This window comes from Corvus cornix, chromosome 4 (genome assembly GCF_000738735.6).
Source record: "Corvus cornix cornix isolate S_Up_H32 chromosome 4, ASM73873v5, whole genome shotgun sequence".
Classification (NCBI taxonomy): domain Eukaryota; kingdom Metazoa; phylum Chordata; class Aves; order Passeriformes; family Corvidae; genus Corvus; species Corvus cornix.
In genome coordinates this window covers 46,176,038-46,193,150 of record NC_046334.1, presented here as the reverse complement: position 1 = coordinate 46,193,150, position 17,113 = coordinate 46,176,038, and the positions used below count along the sequence as shown (strand labels likewise).

Sequence of the window (17,113 nt, the reverse complement as noted above, 5' to 3'; positions counted from 1 at the left end):
TCTTGTGTTTGTTTTTGTTTAAGTGCTCCACCCCCACCTGGAAGTGAAGAGGAAGCTGCAGAAAATGGCGTTGTGAAAACGGTAGTTTTAAATGTGTTTCTGGAATACTACTTTAATATGTTTTGATTCTGTGATTTATCGGGAATTGATTATTTGACTAGGACTTACATTTAAATGAATTGATACCTAAGTGTGTGCTCTTTTTTTTTCTATAATGTGTTTGTGATCTGCAGAAACTGTAGAAATGACTAAATTAGGACATCAAATTTCCAGCTGCAGTCCACTTTTTAAATCTAACTCACAGAAAATAAATGAACTTCATAGTAAATGGTGTTCATGAAGGTTCAGCAGCAGCTTAGGAAAATGGATGTTGTTCAAGCTGGTTGAATAGGAACAGGTGAATATTTCTGTGAGGAGGGAACTATGAAATAATTGATTATAAGTGAAGTGGGTTTTGGTTGAAAAGGTACATCGTCCAGGCAAAATTTTATTTCCTGTTTAATGCCTTTTTAATGGCATCTGTGTGGGTTGCCTGGTGAGTGATGAATTTGCACTTCTCAGCCATATGGCATTGAAAGACTGTGTTCAGCTGTTATTTACAGAATATCCATACTGATCTAGACTTAACCTATCTCCCCCGCCTCAAGAATAGCCTCTTCATTGTTATGTAAATTATATTAATGTTGTGTAGCAAGGATGGACTGCACTTTTAAGGAGCTGTTGATTTTTGTCTAATTTATAGACCAGGCAACTTAATAGATGGTATAATAGACAAGGGCTAGCACTCAGCTGTGCATGGATAACTGCAGGCTGCCGGGGCAGAATCAACTTGTCTTTGATGTGTTCAGCCTCTTGCTGAAGGATTCCAATATGTGAATATGGGTGATTTGGTTGGAAAAGTTCACTTGGATTCCACAAAGTTTTTGAAGAAGTTCCTCACTAAAGGATTTTAAAAAACTATTCAGTGACAAAATGAGTCCCACATGGATAACTGACTTGGAATAGATAGAAAACGCAGGGCAGAAGTCAAGGTTCTGTTTCCACAGTGAAGGAAAGTCACCTCCAGGGAAGATTCTCTGGAATTTTGTGCTTATCTGTGCTGTTTAATATATTTACTTGGAAAAGAGCGAAGTTGTGAAATCACAAGTTTTCTGATGCTACAAATTTAATCAAGATAGTATGATCAAGGACCAACTGTGAAGAACTGACTGGTTAATACATGGTTATTGAATCCTGCATAGAAAAAGAAGAGTGGTGTTCCTTGGGGGAAAAAATAGATTTAGAAATAAAATTATCTGAATTGATCATTACCACTTAGGAGGGACACATTAAATGCTACTCAGGAGTCTAAAAAGCAGTTAAACCTTGCCATGTAGCAGAAGGTGAATATGGAACAAAATGGAAGATATCGTACCATAAATTCATGGTTCAGTTGCATCCTGAATTCTGACTGCTGTTTTTTACCCTCATTTCATAAAGGCTTCGCTACAACTGGGAAAGTTGAGAGAAGAGCAGCAATAGTAGTCAAGGTAGTTTTCATACATGGAATGGCTGAGTAGCCAAGAACTTCTCAGCTGGGAAGACAGGCATGTGTAGGATATGATGGAGGCTAACAAATCATATGGGAAGACTATAAATAAGAATTCATTCCTCGTAGTTTCTTCCATAAGAGGACTGGAACTTTAAAATGAAGATCATAGGATTCAGGATGAAAACAAAAGAGGTTGGATCTTCATGCAGCAAACAGTGCTGTGGAACTCCTCTCCAAAGAGTGCCACCGCTGGGAGTTATATGAGTCCAAAGGAAGTCTGGACTAGTACTTGAGAGTAAGATCCAATGAGGGTTACAAAAAAGACAAGCCATAACGGGTTTAGGAAATGTCCTGAGCTGATAATAAGCAGCAGCTGAACAAATTAGGGAGGAGCATCATATGTGCTTTTTGTCTCTCCCCTGTGGTCTCTAAGGGGAAAAACGAACCAAAACACCAAACAAACCTGAAGCAGTGGACTAGATGAACTCTTGGTATGAACTGGCACAACTGTTTTTACCAGCAAGCTTGAGAGCTATGGGGCAGCATACAGCATGTTCTTGTATCTGATTTTTCAGTCTGTTTGCTGAAATGTCTCAGTAAGCTTTATGTAGCTTACTGATGTTAGGAACGAAATAGATTTCTCTGAAGTGCAGTGTTCATCATCAACTGGAAAAACTTACTTCAGTTACTCTGGATATATAACTGATGATGGTGAGAAGCTAGTCTTGCATATCTTTTAGTTCTTTCCTGAATGACAGGGTAAGAGTAGAACCAGTGTGTATGAGCTAGATAGAGGGAAGAAGGGTATTAGTGGAAACTCTTTTATGCTTGAGAAACTGAAGTTAGTATTAAAGACACTTCTCTGTTTTGATCTAGATGTTTCAGATGCTTGTAACCTCCTAAATTTACTGTTAATACTACTCAATTTTAATGTCTAGGAAGAGGAGAGTTTTCTTCTTTCAAAGATTTGTAGAATGGATAGTTTTGTCTGGGTTGTTTTTCCATTGTGAAGGTAAGTGACTGCTTTTTTGTCTAAGCAGTGACTTTTTCTTTCGTAGAAGGTGGCAGAGGCTGAGGATGACAGTGATAGTGATAGTGATGATGATGAAGATGATGTTCAAGTCACCATAGGGGATATTAAGACAGGAGCTTCACAGTTTAGGTAAGTCATTTGCAAACATTAACTGGGGAAACTTTTAAGATTGTATTTAATTATTAATGCAGTCTCTTTAATACTTGCCATTTCTTTGCCATTTTTTAATATTTATATTTTTTAATTTATTTTTCATTTTTTATCTTTATTTTTGCTACATGTTTGCCATTTAATACTTGCCAAAAATGTCAAGTTGTATGCACAATTACTGTCAATGAAGAATTTTTTCAGCTCTTTAACATGTTTTTAATGATACAGCAGCTTGAAAACAAGTGAAATGAAATCAGTGGAGTACAAGGAGGAATTTTGTATGAGTTTAAATTGTGTTTTCAGATTTTGAGAAATAATTGTATTAAGTTTGTAAAGGAACGAGTTGGTTTTTATTATGGAATGGCTATGTTACATAGCATTTTTAGGGTTGTTACTGTGACAGTGACATTGTTGTTGCAAAGGATAGAGTGGCAAGAACATGAGAAGTGTTTGTCCCTCATCCTGTTTGTAGTAGATACAGTTCTAATTAGACCTCTGTAGTTTCAATCCCTAGTGATGTTCTCAAATAAGATTTTAAGGGCGGAGTTGCAAGTCTCTGGAGATTATTTCTCAAAATCATGGTTTAGGCATTTGTACTGTTTTTGCTGCTTTTATTGCCCCATATCCCTTCTGGTCTTGAAAAAGGGCTTGTTTTTCCCTGAACACTTTTGTACAGTGCTAATTTTACCCAAAATTATGAAATAATATTTTTCATTGCATGGAAGTTTTCTGAGGGAAATGGTTCACTTGTTTTTCTTGGCAATCCTATTATTTTTATGCTTATTAAAACCAGAGTTACTAGGGTGCCGTTTCTTAATAGAATTATGACAGGTCTGCAGGTAGGTCTGACTCATGTATATCATTGTGTTTTTAACTTTAGAATGCAGGTGATTTACTCCTGTTTGAAACACAGTGTTTTTAAACTTTCAGTATTTCATATCCTAAAATACTGTGCAAATCAATGTAATGTAAAAAACCCTATTCTTTCAGTTCTTTATTTTTCTGCTTTCAATAACTTGCAGTATTCTTGTGGTCTAGGCAGTGACTTCAAATTTTGTGGTACTAAAGCAAAACTAGATTTATATTCTCAGTGGATTTGCTGATGTTCTTTCCATGTATGTAGGAAACAATGAGCATATGATCCTAAATCTAATTAGAGTAGAAAGTTTTATATAGACTAGCCTGTTTTCTGAAAAACCTTTTTTTCTGGGAAAACTGGATGGAAAGTTCACAGAAGGGCAGTAATCTAAAACAAATTGAACATTGCTGTTCATTTTAACTGCAGTAGAACAAGTCTATTTTATAGGATTAAGCAATTTTTCATATAGTAGTCAACTGCGGTTTAAAAAATCCCTATAGATTTGTTTGACAAAATCATGCACAAATACAGTGTGGCAGATCAGAAGGGTAAATGTTCTATGCCAGTTTTGTGCTGTTGTAGCACTTGGAAGAAAACTAGAACTGTGTGAAAGTGGATACTGTAAAGTATACCCTGGCTGCCTAATTACTTGCTAATCTCATGATGTTCATGGGTCATCTGTGAGGATAAGTTACCTTGCACACAAATGGTAGGGAAATCTAGCTCTTAATGTTACAAATGAACAATACTGTAATTCCTAAGATAGTTAAATCTATTCAGTAGTTAGATTTCTGAGTGCATTTTTATGAAGAAAGCTCTCAAGTATTTTAGAAAGTGAAAAATTACTTACTTTTCTATTGGTCACAAGGATAGACGATTACTAGTACACTGAAACAGCACTTCAGTCATTTTAGAGAAGTGCTTGTATTTTCCACTTCTGTACAAATCAAATGGAATAGTTATGAAAAGAGAAAATTATCCATCTAAACCTTTCCTTTTTATTTTTTAATTTATTTTGTTTTTACTCTAATCCCCAGACTATCATCTGTATCCATATATGAACTGCATTTTTCCTTTCTCTCTCTTCTTCTGGTTCTGTCCATTCTTGTTTCTATCAAGGTCTTTATCCTTTCAACTCAGGAAGAGTGACTGGGACTTGCTTCACTACTGTATATTAGTTGGAGAAGTTGCTACTGAGCATAGAAAGGTACTCTCTCTTCCTCCTAGGCTGATCTCTTTACTTTTACAGTTACCAGCTTGGAAAGCTAGAGATTCAGGATGGTGATTGAGCCTGGGTCCAATTTGTTTCTGGATCTAGCTCTCTCTTGTTTTGTGTTTTTCTTCTGGTTTAAAAGTTTTCTTTGTCTAATTCATTTTTTTTGTTAATTTCTTAAAGTTATGGAGCAGCACCTGTGAATCTCAATATTAAGGCAGGAGGACGAGCTTATGGATCTTCTGGTAAGAAAATTTACACAGTAATATTAGTATAAAATGAAAAAAGGTTGGATTGTTTTGGATTAAGGAAATAATTGTTACTTTTAAGACTTCTTGATAAATTTGTCTGGCTTCTTATTTCTATTCTGAGTGTAATGCTACTGATAAAATTCCATTTGGTAGAGGCAGAAGGCTCTAACTTTCTAAGTTTTCTTTGCAGGTGCAAAAGTTAAAGGACTGGATCTAGATGCACCAGGGAGTATTAATGGTGTGCCACTTCTGGAAGTAGATTTAGATTCTTTTGAAGATAAACCTTGGAGAAAGCCAGGTAATGTCTGGTTTACGTTCACTGATACGTAGGTCTTCGGTAGGTTATTTTAATAGGGATTCCTACTGACTGCATGTAGATGTCATCTTACCTATGCCTAGGAGGCACTGTACAGTATAACTTGGAAAAAGCAACTACGTTACTTGTGCCTTCCTGCTGTGCCACAGTGTGTTTGGTGTGCTGTGTTTCTTAGTACGCATCCCGATCATATATCAGGAGGAAGAGACAGGCCATTTTTTTAATACATATATATCCTGAACTTTCCTTGGAAATCTGTGTTTCTGTGGAGGTTACTGCCATTGCTCTGTGCCATGGAACACAAGATAAAGCAAAATGGAGAATAGTTCTAGCAGGTCTTAGCAGGAAGAATGGCGAAACGTAGCTGTCCATGCTGGATTGTGTTAGTGCATAGACAACCGTGAGCTTTGAATAAGAAATTCGGACTTTCCACACGGACTTCCCTTGAGTCTCCTCTGTATTGTCTTGTTGGCTCAAGTGATTTGTCCAGACTTTTGTAATTATACCAGCGTTGATTGTTTTTTTAGTAGCAGTACATCTTGCTGCTGCATGTAGTTTTTTCCTAGTGTTTGAGTATTGCTTTGGTAATACAAATAGTATTTACAAAATGGAAAAAAAAGAATTATAATTATCTAGTGTTTGAACTGTTAGCTATATTAAATATATTCTGTGCATTTGAGCTACAACTGTTCTCTCTCTTACAATAAAAATACTTCCTGGCATCAAATGAAGTAGGAGCCCAAACAAAATGAGAAGTCAAGTACAGAGCAAGCAAAACAAAAGGGAGTGGTTCTTCACTGAACATAAAGCAAATCTATAGATCTTATATTTATCTTATTGTAAAGATATGGGGGATTATAATATCCTGTGATATTCTCTACTCTTGGTCCCCACTTCATGATGCTAGGCAATCTATTGTTTCTGACTAAATTTTAATGGTTTTATGATCTTAGCCCTGAATTCTCTGTGTCTATTGATTAATTGTGCCTTTCAGTTGTGCTTTTTTAGATCAATACCTGTTCAGTTTTGATGCTCTAAATAGAGATGTATATATGTTTAGTGGAGAAAAGATGGACTTTGTAATGTCCTAAAAAACCTGTGCTTATCTACTTAAAGGGGCTGATCTCTCAGATTATTTTAATTATGGCTTCAATGAAGATACCTGGAAAGCTTACTGTGAAAAACAAAAGAGAATACGAATGGGTCTTGAAATTTTGCCAGTTACCTCAACCACAAATAAAATTACGGTAAGCAGTGATTTTTTGGTACTGTACGTGGTTTTTCTCCCTGTAAAGCTGTTTGTGTGTCGTAAGCTTGTTCTGCCCAGTTCAGTACATTTGTTAGAGTTTTCACCTGACTCCCCCCCTGAACCTCGAGTGTTACTGTGTTGCTTCACTGGCAATTGTGTGGATAGTGTGACAGACAGCTACAGCTAGATTGCATCTGTACCTTTATTGAGATTGTGGCCCATCATTTAAGAGTTGTATGGTATCTTAATGGGCAATGTGTTATTTAACTTAGGCTGAAGACAAAGCTATGGAAGTAAGACCAAGTGCAGAGATTCTCGATGGCAGATACCATCTTTTTAAGGTGAATTTTAGTAAAATTTTGTTGGTTGCTCTCGTTTTTCTTGAGTATTGCTTCCCATGCCAGCACAGACTGATAGAACAACAACTGATATGGACACAGCCATTATTTCATACTCTCATCTTACAGTGACTTTCTGTATATGTCACAAATTGTGGATTAAGAAGTGTTGCTTTGTTCGTCACTCTTCTGCAAGCATGTGAGTTAGTGGGCTGGTGAACTAACAAATTTCCCAGTGAAATTGTTTTTCTTGATGGTTTATTTGTAGTTGTAGTGCATACTTTTGTGCAGATTAAAGAATTTGTGCAGATGTGGTGGGGAAGCTTTTGTAGATTATGGCGTGTTTATTTTTCCTGTGGCATTGTAGCTCTTACTGTGTTTTGTAACAGTTATCCTTGACAACTCTGATATGAAAATCAATCTTCCATGTTTTTGTGTTATCCTTCGGGGGTTAGCGGACAATAAATCAAGTTACGTCTAATAATTTTTCCCTTCAGAAATGCTGATTTTCAGAGAATAGAAAGATCTACGTGACAGCATTTATCTTAAGGATCGAACCTTTTTTTATCTTCCCAGTTTCTCATTTACTCATTTGTTTGACACTAAAGTTAAAATTATAATACAAAGGTTATTTATTTTACCTATTCTCAGTATGTAGTCATTTTTGTTCTTGAACTGTTGTTGAAGTGACTTGGAACTGTTTCTTTCTTCTGTGTACTCCTGTCAATTACAGATACAGAACTGTCAATTGCAGACAGATGTTTTTGTTTTCTCTTATATGCTTTTTGAGGATATTCAGTTATTTTGATTTTATTTTAGCAAGAATAGATCAGAAGGTCTCTGGGGCTTTATACCTTCCTCAGTTATCATTATGAAACTGCTGTGGGACAGTAGAAACAGTGGACAGTAGGAGTTAAAATTTGCAACTGACTGTAATCTCAAACTTCTTTCAAATGTTCTGAAGGAAGAAGGACAAGTAGTCCAACCCAACACTGCCCCTATTTCTAGCTCAGTATTGACTCTGGTGATCAAACTCTTGTGTTGTAAGAGTTTGTCATGTTTTACAAGGAGTTTACGTATAATTATTAATTTCACTAACTTTTTTTCCTTCTCCTCTGAAACAGTCTCATGTAATTTACATGATATTTACATGTAATTTATATTAATCTCCTGTAATACGCAAGAATGTGTCGCTGTTGTATCAAGAATGGTGAAGAACGACACAAGTCCAGGTTCGGGTTCAATGGCCAAAAGTGGCTATATTTAATTTTATAAATCAGCTTATATAGCTTTGTTCGCAAGAGTGGCATAACATCATTGGGTGCTTGACCATCCTCCTCCCAGAGTGATTGGCGGAATGCTCTGACACCCATTTCCAAAATATTTTTCCTGGTGTGGAAAACAAAGACACAAACGGCCTGCACCTGTGAAATAGTTTACAAATCCTCGAACATTTCCCAGCTAGTTTGCATGAGAAAGGAGACTTTCACAGGTGGCTGCAGAAAGCTAGAAAATCTCTCTGCTAGCTTTTTGGTTTCCACAAGAATGTCTCCTACATTTGCCAGTTACTCATTAATTTGTAGAAGTCTTTTTCAGATCAATGCTTTTACCTTTTCCCCCTCATATTTCTGGATAGGAAATATTAATTAAATTTTTAATGAATTTTAACTATTGATGTGCATTTTTGTGGGTTTGGGAAAGAGTGCCCATGTTTAGAAGTGAGACTCTGTAGAAACATAGTAGTTCACTTGCCTATAAGCTGTGAGATCGTAGTTTATACAGTGTTCTAGCATGAGTGGACTAGCTATGTAGAGTGATGTAGCTGGTACAGTGGGAGTGACTTTAAAAATTGAATCAGTATATATTTGTCTTTAATGCTAACCCATGTAGGTTTTTCTTTCACATGAAGCTGCTGCTGGAGTAAAACAATACTTGATGTACTTGCACCAAAGCTTTTGAATAGCTTTAATAAAAAAAAAAGTGTCTGGAATTTTGCAGTACTTCAGAAACAGCAGGGTGTTTCTGAAGTATTCAGTCTGAACTAATGAAAAATCTTCTACAGTTTGCATAACCTGGAGTATGAGGTGGCTTCCTGGTATGACTTGGAAATTAAGTGGTTACTAGATCTCATGATCTGTGAGGCAGATGGAGAATCCATTCAAGTTGTCTCATGGCTTGTTGGTAATGGATAGCAGGCTTGTTAGATATCTCTGTTAAGATTATGAAGATCTTTTTAATAAGTTTCCTTCTTTTAAAAATTAAGATGTAACTTTGTTCATGCAGGACATGCTTCAAGAAAATCAGTTTGGTCTGTTCACATACAAATGAAATGCTTGGAAAATAAATATTTAAACTGTGTGATCTTCTGTAACAATTCATTCTCTGGCATAATGATTCTTACATATATTAAACACAGTACTTAAGTAATACATCAATACAAAATACATAACTTTGCTATCTGTGCAGAGGTGACATTTTTTGAAAATCTGAATAAAGTTGAACTTACTTTCTTTTTGTGTTGGCTATTTGTTATGTTGAGTGTTGGAGCTGCTACACTTGCGAGGGTAAACTAATGATGAAACATTATTTTGAAGGTACAGCAGGGCAGAACTGGAAATTTGGAGAAAGAGTTGGCTGTGCAGTCGACCAAACCTGATTTCACATCTCCTCCTGCCTTATTCAAATCAGGAATTCCAGCAAACAGGTCAGTTAGCTGTAACTCATGACCAAAGAACTCTTTATACTGTTACCTCTATGTCTTTGAAGTTTACGATTTTTGTAGGAAAAAAAGGAAAGCGTGTTTCTGTAACAGGCAGAAAAGAGGGGTAGAAGTAGCCTAATACCATTTAGCATAATCAGACATGAATACTATGTTACTACCTTCTTGGCGATGCTACGGTAATACCTTCTTGGCTATTAGGGGAAAAGTAGAAGAAAAGGGGAGATAAAACAGCAGGACCAAGTAACAAGACAGTTACAGAAATCCAGTTGTTGATTTATGACACTGTGTTTTCTGTGTATAATTACATTTGCCTTCATAATATTTCTAGTTAGGGTCCTTATGAGTATTAGCTAACGCATTTTTTCAGTTAAACAAGATGGAATCTGACAGCTATGATTTTAACAAGTGAAGAATTCCTGGAACCTAGTCTCTTTCCTGCAAGGCAGCTTTAGTTTCTCCATATTTGAATATTTTATTGCACTTTCTTTGAAATGAGAGAAATTATTTCCTTAGTGGGGTTCTTCTCCCAGCCCCGGGCTTTAGTAAGTTCTGTCTTTTGTATGTAAGCCACTGCTGCTTGATATCTGGCACTTGGCTTAGGATCAATCCATGCTTCTGTTTTACTTCAGTTCTTTAGTGATCCTGTTTAGAAGTTTTGGTTCTGTGCAAATTAAAAGCCATTATCATTACTGTCATGTTACAAATGATGGTAAGAAAGGTAGAACAGATTGTACACTTTCATCATCAACCATTAAAGATTAGGAGCTATGACCTATCTTTAGCACTGCATCCGTCGGTACCTTGACTAATTTAGAGGCACTTGTGTTCAACTATTCCATCCAATAAGAGTCAGTTCAACACCCAAATGTATTTTTCTGGGGGGGTGAGGGGGAGTGTGAATCAACCATACCCTTGCCTGCACTTTTCTTTCACTTCTAGAATATTCCTTCTGGTAGCCTAAATTTTTCTCCAAGCTATCAAGTTATGCTGCTCCATGTGTAGTAGATTTTAGTTCTTTGATTTCCTATTTTTTTTTGTCAAAGAAACAAGAAGTCTTTCAAACTTTGTGCCAACCCTGTAGCTATTTTTTAAATTTGCTTTTCTGAATTGCTTTTAATGTACGATGTTCTTGTAACAGAGGTCTCAAACTGGAATGTAATGTTCACAGGGTAAGGATTCCAAATCTATATCTACCATAGGTTTTGTTACAGGATTTCAATTCTTTGTTCATCTTGGTGGTGGACAGAGAACCTCTAAACTACTTTAGGAAGTAATTAGTGACCAGGTTATTAAAATGTAGTCAAGTTTAAAGTTGTAGAAAAAATGCATTGTGTAAATTCTGTGGTTGTGTGAAATTTGCAGTTGTGAGAACTGTCACTTTTTAACATTTATTTTGGCATACCGCTTTGTGAGATATCACTGACAATTGTATCACTTGTGCATTCCAGTGGGTAAATAGGTTGTTTTGTATACATTTAGTGTGAATACTGTATTTATAAGTTGTTACAATGACAAAACTGGCTTCTGCCCTTATTTAATCCTTGCTCCTATGGATACACTTGCTTAAAATAGATTCTTCTGCAAAGAAAGGCGTTTCTACCAAGTGGTCAGAAAAGATTTTGAAAGAAATGTATGCTCAGAAGTCTGAGAGTAGCTCAGTGAATGCATTTATGTTAGCTGTGTGGATTATATATACTTCTACTTTAATTACTTTTCCATAATGCATCTACTATTTTCTTTTTATAAGAGCCTGTATTACTAACTTCTGTATAACCAGGCAGTGTTTTATGGGGTTGGACTAATTTCTTTCTTTTGTTAAAGAGTTTATTTTAAGTAGGCAGAAAATTTTCAGCAATATAGATCTTCAATGATTTAAAATAATTGCCTTTATGCCATGTGGCATTTGCAGTAGCCTTGTTGAGAAATTGCTGGAAGCACTTCTCATGTAGCAGTAAAATTTCTCTTGGCTTCTAGTAGTAGTTGATATATTCTATGAAAGGGAGAGAAGATTGATACAATTTGGTATAGCAGCATTGGTGTGGGGATTGGTAAGGAAACAGAAAGATTTAGGCAATTTACCTCACCAGAAAAAGCAGCAGCTCTTCTCAGTCACAGACAAACACTGCCTCCAGAAAAGCAAGTTTGGGCATCAAAATATGGTAGGAACAATACAGGAGGGACCAATGATGGGAATTAAGGTGAAGGGGAAAAACAATTCAGGGCATGATGCTCATTTAACATTTTAGTTCCTCACTTACTAGTCAGGGCTGTAATATTGCTTCATGGATGATTTTACACATGGACATTGCATTACATATGGCTCTTCGGTTGCAACTCTGGGGACAGATAGTGGTGTTTACTTTCTTTCGTTTGTTTGTAAATGTACATTAAAATAATTCTGTGCTTATGTTTTTACCTTTTTGATTTGAGTACAGCAGATGCTTGCATGTGATTGCAAATTGTCTCAAAAAAACCCCAAAAACCCCTGAGGTCTAGCAATAATATTACTCGTTACCGATATGGAAGTTGTAGTTGACAAAATAGGAACAGTGTTATGGCTCACCAGCAAATGAATGTTGCTAATTCACTAGAAATGCATCCTAAATGTGTAATTCAAAGAAAAATTCTGTGCTTGTTCATACAGTGTATCTCTGGGAAATTTTACTTGAACAGTGGCTGTCTTAATCCTAGCTGAAATACTAGTTGTTTAGAAATGACACCTGGATTTCTTGCCTTGATTCTGTGATACTTAGGGCTGTTGAGTGCATAAAGTGTTGTGTAACCCTGAGGGAGGAGTTAGATCATAATGGAAATAGTTTAGTAAATGGACATTGTATACAAACAATGTGGTATAAAATAAAATCTTTGTTTTCAAGAGGGAGTTAGTTAAAGATTTATTGTGGGCATAGTCATAATTACGGTAAAAACCTGAAGGAACCTCTTTTGACTACAGTGCTTTCTAGACCATGAAGAGGGCTTTGATATGTTTCAATTGTGTCGTAACTAACCAAGTTGGGTTTTTTTCGGACCAGTGCTTTTCCTTATGTCATTTTTCAAGGACTGTGAGACAGTTTTTCTTTAGTAGTAGAGAAATAAGCGTAAGTTTCATTTATAAGCTGGCTGTAAAAGCTTGTATTTTCTCATTCAAGTAATACCTATAGCAGCTCTCCATCACAAAATTTATTTCTGTCAGAAGTTTTTTGGTTTTTAACCTCCATTTATGCTTTTACTGAAGTGTACATTACATTTAAATGGGTCTTGCTTTCGGAGAAATTAGCCCATCAGTGCAGTGGGCTATTCATCAGCTTTATCTGTGCTTAGAGCTTTCTGTCAACAGATTTTTTATAGAAAATAGATTTCTGATCTTTCATTACTATGAAAAAGTACCAGTTTCTCTTGTTTCATTAACTAGCTTTGCAAGACTAAGTAAAAGATACTCAGATATTATTCTGAAAAAAAGTCTATTTTCTATACAAGTGGTTTCTGTAGTAAATCTGTTAGATTCTTATTTATATCAATCAGTGGTGAGCTCAGCAAAGTTGAGGCTGTCCTCAAGAGGAGGAAAATAAAACATAAAATACATCAGCAAATCAAGAAAGAAGAAAAGAACATATTGAAGCATATTATAATTCCATACGTATTAGGCTATACTGTAAGTCTGCTAAATAAATGTGGCCTCCTGTAGTTAATCTGTTTCTGAATCCTGAAGAGTCATATGGTGGTGTTCCAAAAAGCAGATTATTTATTTTATCTGTGGTAAGGATAATGATTTCTAAAGCTATGAACTTGGAAAATAACTGGGTTTGCCTTCTTTTTTTCTTCTTCTTCTTCTTTTTTCCCCCCTTTCTCTTTTCTCTGTAGAATCTAAACTCAGCTTTCCAAATGAGATTGAGTTATCTTTCTGAATTAATCTCCATGGAGAGTGGTATTCTTAGTGCAAATAACCCATAAATAACCATTCTCTAATTGGAGTGAAATAACTCAGAGTTGCTGGAATGTTCCTTTTAAGCTACACTTTGTATGAACTCTGCTGTGGTTCATGTGCATCCCACACGTGTGGACTGCCTTTTTATGTTTCAATGGATCCATTGGGAATGCATCTGTATTCCAGGTGCCTTGATCGCATAAGGGACAAACTAAGCCCTTCCTTTTCTTTTCTTATGGCACTGAGACAGAAACCGAGTAATGCCTGCTTAACATCTTATCAGGACTCTAGATAATGTCTGGGGAGTCTTGGAAATTTCTCCTTGTGCCCACTTGCTGTGACTTAATGTCTGTGACTTTACCTGTGATTCGAGGTGTCATCTGCCGCTTTATTTGCCACTGAATCTATGCTTCCTCGTGTTCAATTTCAAGCTCTTTTAGTGGAGTACTCAATGAAGTAGTTATTGCAATCTTGGAAATAGAGAATTTGTCAAGTTCAAGGTGTGATGGCAATTTCCCAAACTCATCCATCATTATGAAAATTAAATATTTTGGGAGTTGTTGGGAAGAACAGTGGACATAACACTATACAACATTATTTAAGTAATAATTATAAAGTACCGTCTCAGTAAGACTGAGCACAGGTACACTCTTCACAATCTAAATTAAGTGAAAGCTCTATTTATTTCAGTAAAATTGATGTCTAGGAATCAACTAATTGGTAGTCTAGGTTTGCTTCATTTGATATTGCAGTGGTGTGTTTGGGCTGCTTCCCAAGCCAAAATTAATATTATTGTAATATGGTTGAGGCATATATTGCTTTAATGCCCAGTAGTCTTGCATTGGTGCCATTGTGTGTGTTTTCAGTGCTGATTTTAAGAGTTGCTGGCAGTGTGCAAACAGTACAAGAGAGGAAGAGTCTTAATTCTTGCTGTGTACATCACTCCCAAGTGGAAGCCCTGTAAATCAGTGGAGTGAGCCAGGCAGGGACTTTTTGCTGTGGAATAGTGTCATCTGTTATGCACAAGGACTAAAGCTAGGTAAAATGAGTTTTCTAGGAGATGGTTTAGATAATTAAGAGAAGATACCGGTGATGGAGGAGAACAAGTGTCTTAGAACTCTGAAACCAAATGCACTGTCAGTGAAGACTGAGATGGTGAAAACAGTTATTTTAACAACTATTTTATAATACCTATGTTTTCAATTTAGTTACTTAAAGCAAAATAATAATCCAGTTTAGCAGTGCTGGAAGGCCATGCAAGACCACTAGGGAAGTTTAGAAAGGTAGGTGTTGATTATTGAAACAATCTAACCTCTAGGATGGGGTATTAGAAGACCTGAGAATTTCTTAAATTTGTGTTATCGTTGTATAGTATATATTGCTGTATAGTATATACTGGTTTATTTTGCAGATATGTTCTCAGACTCTGGTACCATTGCACTGGTTTTGTTTGGGGTTTTTTTGTTTTTTTTTAACTCTAAACTATTGTCCTTAATAAGCTTGCTTTAAAATCCAGGAGGAAGCTCTAAACCCAGAATACTGAAAAGCTCAGAGGACAGGCATTTGGATCATCCTAAGTATGCAGTCTGCTAAGGAGCTTCAGATTATCTCTGGGAGATCTAACTGTTCCTTCATGCTCTACTGTCTGCTGTGTCTTTTTCAGTTGCCTTGGAATCTAGGTATCTGAGCGGTTGGAGTCCAAGCTATCAGTCTGGCAGAACTCTGAGCCTGTAATTCCAATTTACAGTTGTTCTCCCTAATATTTATGCTCATGTGGTTAGTAGTACACTAGATGCAAAAAAGACAAGAACTTGTGTTCTGAAACTAGAAGTAGTTTTTCTTTCTATTGATTTGTTTCTATGGACATTTCAGGAAGGTTTTTTTCCAATCTTTTACTGTTATGTATCATGCTCTTGGTAAATATTATCAGTTTAATCTGCTGTGGTTTTCCCTATAGGTAAGACACAGATGAACCTTTGTTTCTCTTAACCATTAGCACTGTAGTTTTGTATGTAATTTTCTAACAAAGTTGACTTAGGTGAATCCTACTTTTTAACATCTTTTAGAAATCAATAATGGCCTGCAGAGCAGGTAGAATCACAGAATCATAGAATGTTAAGGGGTTGGAATGGACCTTAAAGATCATCTACCCCAACCTCTCCTGCCAAGTGCAGGGACATCTCCCCTAGACCAGGTTGCTCAAGGCCTTAGTCCAACCTGGTTTTTATAACTCTTATGCAGATAGGTTTTGTTATATCTGCATAAGGGTTATACATTTTCTTTAAACCTTGGTTTCTGGTGTTTTAGGGCTGATAACAGGAAAGGTCACTGTACTTTGGATTATTCTTCTCTTCAAAATAGTGATTCCCATTGTCACAAATACCAGGTTTTAGTTTTACTAGGTGACATTCAGATATTTGTCATATTTTCTGGTCTGGTGCCCGGAGTACTTCTTTTGTGTCCGTGTATTCCCCTGTGGTTAATTATACTTTGAATTTTAGTGTTTAGGTTTTATGCTTATGTTTTTTCTTCTATCTTACCTTTGTTTGATCTTCCCTGGAATCCTTCATTATAGTTTCATGCAATTTAGAAATTACTTCTAATTAATAGTTTATAGCTATTTCACATTAGATTTTTGTGAAAGTTCTGTGTAATATATTATTTTCTTACTGAAGTTTTGTGATCTTTTTGTTTGGTTGGTTTTTTTCTGTAACAGAAGAGCAGTAGTAGTATTTTTATGGGGTGGAAGGAGACTGCTGTAGAGTATGCCTTTGTTTATTAAAGGAGTCTTTATTGCTATATTGTTTAGTTCTACATGCTTGTTCTATATAGTTCAGCAAATGGATCCCCTTTAGTGTTCTTCAGGAAGAGTCTTTCATGTTTTCTACAGAAGAAAGAGCTTTTGCCATTCAGAATGAGAGAAGTCCATAAGGCTTTTGTCTCTCTCTTTTTCTCTTTTTTTTCCCCTTTTCTGATTCTGCTTGTTGATTCTGGTTTGTCCTGTGTTGCAGGCGGATATCTGGCACAATAGATGTGATTGGACAGACCATCACTATCAGCAGGGTGGAAGGACGACGGCGTGCTAATGAAAACAGCAACATACAGGTTTTACACTGCAGTTTAACATTCTATTTTTGACTAAAAGACATTTTTGCTTTCCCCATAGCTTCTGACTAAAGCATCAGTGTATATGAATGAGTAATACATAAGTAGCTTTGAGTTCAGGAATAAAGTTTTGGCAGTTATCGAAATATATTAAGATGAAATATTTGATAGATTTCGAAAGAGAAATGTTTTGGTATACCTCTTACTGCAGAGAAATGAGCAATGTTGCAGACTTACAGTCCAGGAGACAGCATTGGCTCTGCTAGAACTGCGTGGGATTGTGTTTTGTTTATGGAGTGACAAAGATAAATATTTAGATTGCCCATTTGTGCCCTGTTCCTGCCAGACACTAATGCTGACAGTGAAAGCCCCCTTGTATGCAGTTCAAGAGATGTAGTCTTTTAAAAATAAGGTGTGAATG

The 17,113-nt window shown here is 36.1% G+C and overlaps 1 protein-coding gene across 6 annotated transcripts in view; it reads left to right on the top strand.

Moving 5' to 3' along the window:
- The window catches only part of FIP1L1 (factor interacting with PAPOLA and CPSF1), a 38,956-nt gene that overhangs the window by 3,206 nt on the left and 18,637 nt on the right, over nt 1-17,113 (top strand). For 2 of the 6 annotated variants that reach the window (XM_039551034.1, XM_039551038.1), the window contains exons 3-10: nt 24-81; nt 2,590-2,693; nt 4,970-5,031; nt 5,228-5,335; nt 6,470-6,600; nt 6,875-6,943; nt 9,535-9,644; nt 16,599-16,692. In XM_039551034.1, coding sequence (XP_039406968.1) covers nt 24-81; nt 2,590-2,693; nt 4,970-5,031; nt 5,228-5,335; nt 6,470-6,600; nt 6,875-6,943; nt 9,535-9,644; nt 16,599-16,692 — 736 coding nt within the window. The remainder of the gene's footprint in view (nt 1-23; nt 82-2,589; nt 2,694-4,969; nt 5,032-5,227; nt 5,336-6,469; nt 6,601-6,874; nt 6,944-9,534; nt 9,645-16,598; nt 16,693-17,113) is intronic. The other 4 variants (XM_039551037.1, XM_039551035.1, XM_039551033.1 and 1 more) reach the window with 3 other exon arrangements.